This window comes from Mastomys coucha, unplaced genomic scaffold (genome assembly GCF_008632895.1).
Source record: "Mastomys coucha isolate ucsf_1 unplaced genomic scaffold, UCSF_Mcou_1 pScaffold8, whole genome shotgun sequence".
NCBI lineage: Eukaryota > Metazoa > Chordata > Mammalia > Rodentia > Muridae > Mastomys > Mastomys coucha.
The window spans coordinates 5,523,350-5,531,596 of record NW_022196914.1 but is presented as its reverse complement, the minus strand read 5'-3'; the positions used below and the strand labels follow the sequence as shown (position 1 = coordinate 5,531,596).

Below are 8,247 nucleotides of genomic sequence, written 5' to 3'. Positions count from 1 at the left end.
GGGGGGGGCAGGGAATCTAACCTACAACAAAAGTAAAATAGAAAATGTGCTAGCTTTGAAAGAAACTTCCAAAGAGAGGTTCTGGGACCACCTGTGACAGCAACTACCACCGACCTGCTGGCTTCCATAGACAGATAGCTCAATCTGCAAAGAAGCACCCACTCAGCAAAGCCTTTACACATTATCAAATGAAAGGCCACCTCTGTATTCTGGGTGCACTTCAGTAGAAATTATACAAATTTTCGCTGTACTATGTTTACTGTTTTGGGGCTCCTGACATCTGTATATAAGGCACACACAAGGTGATTACCTGATTCATGTATTCATGTATGCCCCAAGGGTAGCCAGGACACTCAGTACCCACCACATCTATCTTTATTTAGTTCTCATGATTCTTAATCTAAGTTATATAACAGAAAATTGCAGGTGCCAATTTCCTTTCCTTGATACCATTTTAGTGTGAATGCCAACTGATGAGCCATTACTATAAGTCTCAAACTGAAAATAAGCAGAACCAATTTGATAGTGTTAATATCATGAAAATCTGGACCATGACTAAGGAAAAACCTACATGTGAATTTAAATATTCGTTTCCGATTTAAAACACGCCCATACGCATCCTATCACCCAGAGAGTACTTAGAGTTGCGGTAATGTGGCATGGGCTGTATCTCATGGTAAACACAAGTGACAGTATAAACTCTAGCACTGGGATAGGCAAGATGGCTCACAGGTAGATACTTGCCATCAAACCTAATGACTTCAATTCAAATCCACAGGAGGCAGCCATCCTCCTACCTCCAAAAGATAAAAGAACCAACCTCTGTAAGCTGTGCTCTGATCCACAAGCACCATGAACGTGCGTGCTCGCGTGTGTATGTGTGTGTGTTCACAAGAAATAAATAAATAAATAAATAAGAATGTAATTTAAAAGCTTTTTCTTGGAAACCCTGCTTTAAAGTTACTTTTTTAGCCGTATTTAACAGGACAGTGTTGTACCATCTAATTAAGCAGATGTTCATAATATTGTTCTTTCTCAAAGCTGACAGAAATAAGCTATTTGTAACCAACACCATATGGTACCAACCTTTTTCTACCAATTCTTTGTTCAATGGAAGGGTCAGATTTCCTTGTCGTCTTGCTGTTGACAGAGGGAAGATGGGAAAGCTTCAGTCTCATATTATAAATCAGACAACACAAATACACAGCATGCCCATTACACAGTACAAAATACCTCCACAGTATACAGCAGCTGCTTCAGTACTCACCAATATTTAAAACGTCCTCAACAGCCTGTGCTGCAACCCTGTTAATATTGAATGACCTAGAAAGAAGCAAACACATAATTCTTGTTTTTGTCCTAAAAGCACACTAAAAGTGGGAAATGTATGATGTACTTAACATATAAAGAATTCTTAAAATTGAGACAACTACAAATTAGTGATTAAAAAAAATACATTGCTGTGGGTATGAGGGAAAGTCTCCTTATTCTTGATGGGAATACAGAAGCTGCAACTGGAAATTAACCTGTTGCTCAGTTCCACAAAGAATCCTAATTTGATAAACTGGGTAAGAACTGAAGTGTACCTCCACAGATTCCATTTCCACGTATAATGCAGACTGAAAGCTGTCTTAAGAAGCTAGCCAATGCCAGTCTACAGGGTACAAACATGTATCACATTAACATGACTGAGGGGAAGGGACAATCACTTGCTAAGTACTGCATGCAGTTGCTATGTCCTACTCCAGTGGGAAAATGTCTAGATATGCAAAGATGAGCTTTCTTCAAACACTTTTCAGCCCGCATATACATGGGTAGATTTCACACTTTAGCCCCCTCACTGTATAACCATGCCACTAAGTACTACGTCAGGGAATCCAAGTGGTCAACATCCTCGAGCCTGGCTCACCAGCCCCCAAGGGGACAGTCCATAGTGCCCCTCCTACAGCTCAATACAATGCCTGCAGAGCGACTAAAGGAGAGCTAGCTGTCCACTAGGAATGCCCACATGGACTCTGATGAGCTGTAATGTACTAGACCACTAAGACTGGGAGTTTTCTGTTATCCTGGGGTTCTTTAGAGCCTACTCTGAGTCTCACATTCCCACCCAATTCACATTCACAACAAAAGCCAAGGTCAGATAAACTTTTCTCTCCATCAACAATCATAAGACAAGATGAAGAAACAGAATCCTAATCTTTCCTGTCACATGGTGAAACTACTAAGTGGTTTATTAATCTCTAACTCTCAACCTGTACTCGAATTACAATATTATGTCCTTTCTCACAGAGAATGCTGTGGAAGAAAAAGGAAAGATTCCCAGGGACCATTTCTAATTCTCACTTTGGACTTCAACAGATGTGCTTATCATTTTCAGTTGAAAAGATATTTCCATGATCAGTGAAGCCTGCTCATGTTCACACTTATGAGATGGTTAAAAACTAATTTTGCAACTTATCAGATGATATAATTTTTACAATTATTTTTTTTATTTGAGGGGTGGGAGAGAGGATGGGAAGTGCATTCATTGTCATGCACACGAAAGTCAGGTAGTAACTTTTGGGAGTTCTCTTCTTCCACCATATGAGCCCTGGGGACTAAACTCTGGTTGTGGTGAGCTTGGCAAGTGCTTCATGCACTGAGTCATGCTGCCAGCCTGGCTCATGAACAAAGTGAAACAATGCCTATGACAAATAGCACAAATGACATCACACAAGCACAACCTAAGAGTGACATTTGACAGAGGAGAATTCTATTTTATTTTATCTTATATTTTGAGGCAGAGCCTTACTACAGAGCTCCCAAGGGCTTCAAACTATCATCCTCTTACCTCAGCCTCTCAAGTGCTGGGATTTTAGGCTTGCTACAACATACAGCTAAGAACTAAACTAACATTGTGTGTTGCTGTTTTTTGAGAGCATCCATTTATTTAAGAAAGATCTGAATAAATATGTACTAGGCACTATACCCTGCTACACACAAAACTTGAACAAGTGGAAAACAAAAACACTAGGCACCCTTTCAAAGGCCTCAAAAAGCCCAAAGCTCTTTTTCGGCGTGTTAGCTTAGTAACTGCTCTGCCAGCTCCGAGAGAAGGTGCTGAAGGATAAAGGGAGCCACCATTGTGCTTATGAAAAGAAACCTACAGAGAATGGCACTTGAAGCCTGGATGCATTCACACTGGATGGAAAGTAGAGTATTCAGAAATCCAGAGCAAGAAGATGAACAAAAACAAAAGCTAAAGGAGAGCAAGGTGCGTGCGGAGAATGACAAGCAGGCTGCAGTGTCCTCAGAGTGCTGATGGGTAGAGTGAGGGCTCAGGCACAGAGAAAGAAAACGATGGCCATGGCACACTTGCCAGGATATGCGGGTCAGACCAAGCTGTCTGTACACAGCCCTGGCCAGGGTTGAAGCAGACAATGCGCACTCTCTGCATGTGTTTAGAAATAGCATTCTGCACTTTACCACGATTATTCTGTTGGTAATCAGGTCTGGCTGACAGCCAGGAGAAAAGGAGGCACAAAGAATATCTACCAAAAAACAATGACGCCCAGACCCAAGCAGCAGCAGCCGAAGCTGAGAAAGCTGGCACCGGTTTGGGAAGGGCAAAGACCTGGACTGGTGTGTGCAGAGGGGAGAGCGAAGGAAAAGAAGAGATTGAGAACTGGGGAATTAATGTTTTTCCTCTAGAAGCAGAGTCTGGGTGGTTAGTGGTGGAGGCAAACAATGCGTGAAGACTGGGAAAACCCTGCAGACAGGCAGATGAGCTCTGAATTGCAGATCCATGAGTGCTGCCCTGCACCTGAGAGAACGCGGACACACCCACACAGGATAGAACATACATTTTGTTGCTGAAATGAGTTCACACACCTTGACAGGTGGCATCCCACGCTACTCACCAGGCCTTTGATCCTGTTCCAGTGCACAAATTGAGCCCTGAACTCTTCTGCTTCTCCCACGGGCCATCATCAACTGAAATTTCATAGTAGGAAGCCCTAGGAATTGAAAACAGAAAACTGTGTTCACTGAGCCGTATGAGGCCTTCAAAGCTCATGAAATTTAAGTAAATCAGCTTGACCAAGACATTTGACTTGGCAGGCATAGACATCGCCATGCTAATTCCAGTCCTGATTATGTGAAAAAATTAGAAGGAAACCCGTTTGCTTTTCTCCATGGCTTCCTGATCTACATACTCCTTCCTATCAAAACATTAGTGTTGCAGACAGGGCTCATACAGTTCTAATCAGTGATGCTCTCATGGGACCTAATGCAGCGCCTCCTTTCAGAATTCAAACAATCAATTTCATTCTTAGGTGGGTGACCTTCTCGACACCTGTTTCTTCTATACCTAATTCTTTGTGCTAAACTCTTATTTAAGCCATATGCTAGTATACCATTTTAAATAGTAGTGGGCTAACAGATAAAACCATAAAGAAAATTCTCAACCAACTCTATACCAGCAGACAAAACTAAAAGTAAAATCAGAAATATCACTGGGCAGTGGTGATGCACACCTTTAATCCCAGCACTTGGGAGGCAGAGGCAGGTAGATTTCTGAGTTTGAGGCCAGCCTGGTCTACAGAGTGAGTTCCAGGACAGCCAGGGCTTAAACAGGGAAACCCTGTCTTAAAAAAAAAAAAATCAGAAATATTATTTCTTGAACAATTGACATTTAGAATATTCCATAAATATGAAATCAAATGAGTTTTATGACACCAGCAAACATGACACTATTCTTTAAACAAAGAGTGGATGACAGAAAGAACTTCTGAAATATGTAAAACCCTACTGTGTAAACTCTATCTTAAAATAATGGTGTCACTGAGAAACACTGTTTCTTTAACAAATTAAGAAGTTGAAATCTGCTGGGCGGTGGTGGCGCACGCCTTTAATCCCAGCACTTGAGAGGCACAGGCAGGCAGATTTCTGAGTTCGAGGCCAGTCTGGTCTACAGAGTGAGTTCCAATACAGCCAGGGCTATACAGAGAAACCCTGTCTTGAAAAAACCAAAAAAAAAAAAAAGTTGAAATCTTAATAAAATACAGGTTTTCAAGAGAGGTTGTTAAACGTACCTGCACACACTAACACTAGAGTAATTCCAGTCTAACTCCTTCAACTTCTCCAAGTTCTTAATGAGTTTTACGTGATGTAACTTCTTTTCATTTTTTTTCATTACTGTTCTTTATAAAGGACAACAGGCCTACAATTCATCTTTAATTTATTTCACAGGTCAATTATTTCTTCCTCGGAAAAGCACATTAGAAGCCTATTATGCACAGACAAGGCAGCCACACTCCCAGCCATGTCTGCTACTGTGCTAGAAGGAAGCGGAAATGAGGAGTGAGAGCAGAGAGGATCAGAAGTTAAGTGGGAGAGGACGGTAGCCAGGTGAGAGGCGTGGAGCCCAAACGATGAGCAAATTTAGTGTCATTTTACATGCAGGTCAATTGGGATTAGTTAATTCACAAGATTTTTGTTCAAGAAAAATTATTTTTAAGGCAGCAAAACAAACTCACAGTCCCTTTAGATTGGGTATATTTCTTCTTAAATTGTCCACTGCTACAGCCCAACAATAAGGCATTCTAGGTTAGAACAGACAGAAAAGAAAAAACATGGGCTTTTAAAATGTTCTTCAATGTGAGAACATCAAAACTGAGGCAGGGAAAGCACTGCTGCCCTCCACATCTTCCAAGCAAGCGAGGAAGGTTCCGGAGCACGGTACAACCTCGCCACAGCCCTGGGATCAGGGACAACCTCGCCACAGCCCTGGGATCAGGGACAACCTCACCACAGCCCTGGGATCAGGAACAACCTCACCACAGCCCTGGGATCAGGAATCTCAAGCTCAAGGAATAGTTTTGTTTCATAATTATGAGATCTTTGCAAATTATCTGACCCTTCTGGAACTCACGGCTCTCACTGATAAATACAGCCACCTTCCTCCAGGGGCTGCTGTGAGCACTAAGTAAGAGAATACAATACACACAGCTCAACAGACAACAGACACTGTGTTCATGCTCTGTCTGTCTAAGGATCTGGTCAGAGTCTTTAAAAATAAGCCCGAAAGCCTTCATAAGACTCACACTTTGTTCAACCACCTCCAAAGTGAATCTGCTTGCTTATCTTACTGAAGGTCTAAGGAGAGCCGTAAGAGCGAAAGCAGCAGCAGCAGCAGACATCGCCCTGGGAGGCTGACCCTGGCTGTCATCTGGTGCCAATTTCTCTCCTCCTGTACAGCAGACACCAAGTGTGCAGCCATACAGGCGGCAGCTCTCTGCAGCTAGCCACACCTCTACAAACACAGTAAAGGAAGCCACAAATGGCTTCCCACAGGAAACACGGATTCACAGAGTTTTCTAATTTAATGGATGCTGTCTGGTGCCTTTCTCATCCTCTCCTCTCTCCTATAATCACAAAATCTATCATCATCTCTATGTTGTGTAAAAGCTGACATGCAGCATGAGACAAAACTTTCTGAACTGACAGATCATATTTCTTACTATGTTAAAATACATTTTTCACTTAAGTATTTTATAAATTCTCTGTAAATACTTTACTTCTTGAAACAATATTCTAAAATTTTAAATATTTGTACTAATCTCCAAAATGTTAATATACTATTACCTTCTCTATACATACCATTGTATCCCTAGTGACTTATACATGTCATGTAACTGGCTCACAAAGTTTTCTTTCCTTTCCATTAGTTTATTTATTTATTCACCTAACATCCCGATTACAGCCCCCTAGCACACTATATTATTATTACATACAATAAAATAACCACAATAATTCAAAAGGATTGTTCAAATAATTCTGCCTCATTAGTCATCACCATTTTAATGTAAACTGGATTTATAATAAGATGATTTACTTAGTACTAGCTGGAATGTAGAAGTCACTGTAAGTAGGCAAATCTCTCTCATCGTAAACTCCTTATGAAAGGATATGACCTGCAATTAGGAGAACTAGCAATGGTCCATAAGATACAACTAGACACTCAATAACATGGCTCTCAGAGAGTTGTGTGGTTCTAGTAGCAATGTTGTAGATGAACTCAGCTCCAGTCTACACCTAATTTATACAATCTATAAAATGGGGAAACTAAGTGTAATGTACTACAGTGGGACTAAGTTTATTTAACAGTGGTTATTTTACAGGGAGCAACCATGTTGTTTTAAAGATTGGGAAAAAATATTGGTATTTCAAAAACCTCATTTCTCAGTAGTAGAGTATAAACTATGTATAGCTAGCACTAGTTGTATCTACTTGTGCATGTGCATGCACTACTGTGAATTACAGTCTGAAAGGCAAGCACTCTGCCACTGAGATTAACCCCAGCCCTTCATCAAGGCAGTAACCTTGAACTGTCGATACACTTGCCTTATGGTCACACTAAACACAGAACAACTACAAAGCAGGGTCAAAAACACCTTAACTTGGCGCGTATGCAGTAAACATCATGCAGACATAAAATAAGGGATGTCCTGAAACCAACCAGCTCAACTAGTCAAAAGTATTAGTGCCACACATGGCAAAAGTGAGTGAGACTAAGGAATTATTATTAATTGTATAAGCAAAGGCCACAACAGTGAAATGGAAAATGTGATTCATAATTGGATCCTATCCTATAGATAAATGAGCAAATAAGCAAGTCAGTTTTAAAACACCAACAACTAGACACATTTGTCTCATCTTGTGCATGTGTCTTTATGTGAGAGAAGAGGGGGAGAGATGTTTGTGGTCTAAGAGAAAACTCTGTCTTGTGTTTGTGTGTGTGTGTGTGTGTGTGAGCATACATATGTGCAAGAGAGGTTTTCACTATGTTGTGCCAGGGGAGAGGAAGGGGAGGGGAAGAGGGAGGGTGGAAAATGCCAGGAGGAAGATAGGTTTGCACTGTTACCCGAGCCATAACCTCAAGCTCCGTTGCCTTGCATTCTAACAAAACTGTAGGAGCCTCCTGAGCAGCTGGGGTATAGAAATGTGCAAATACTGAGTTTTAGAAAAGGGATTTTAATACAGACCACCTAGAAATCACCTGCAAATGTAAGCCTAGTGCCTGAATCCCCAGGCCTTTAGAGATCCTCACTCTGATGACGGCCCAGAGGGCAGTGCAGTAAGGACTCAGGGAACTATTGAATTTCAAGCTTCTCAAACTTTTTCTCATACACTATTCTATTTCCATAGTTCTCAGTATGCATTATGGCTTTGGAAATAATTTCCTACTTATGTCATTATAAGTATTAC

General features: G+C 41.1%; 1 protein-coding gene across 5 annotated transcripts in view; it reads right to left on the bottom strand.

The window, feature by feature from the left end:
- The window catches only part of Nadk2 (NAD kinase 2, mitochondrial), a 40,029-nt gene that overhangs the window by 5,462 nt on the left and 26,320 nt on the right, over positions 1-8,247 (bottom strand). For 4 of the 5 annotated variants that reach the window (XM_031359943.1, XM_031359945.1, XM_031359947.1 and 1 more), the window contains exons 8-11: positions 5,517-5,582; positions 3,900-3,995; positions 1,268-1,323; positions 1,087-1,140 (exon numbers count right to left, since the gene is read on the bottom strand). In XM_031359943.1, coding sequence (XP_031215803.1) covers positions 1,087-1,140; positions 1,268-1,323; positions 3,900-3,995; positions 5,517-5,582 — 272 coding nt within the window. The remainder of the gene's footprint in view (positions 1-1,086; positions 1,141-1,267; positions 1,324-3,899; positions 3,996-5,516; positions 5,583-8,247) is intronic. The other variant, XM_031359944.1, reaches the window with a different exon arrangement.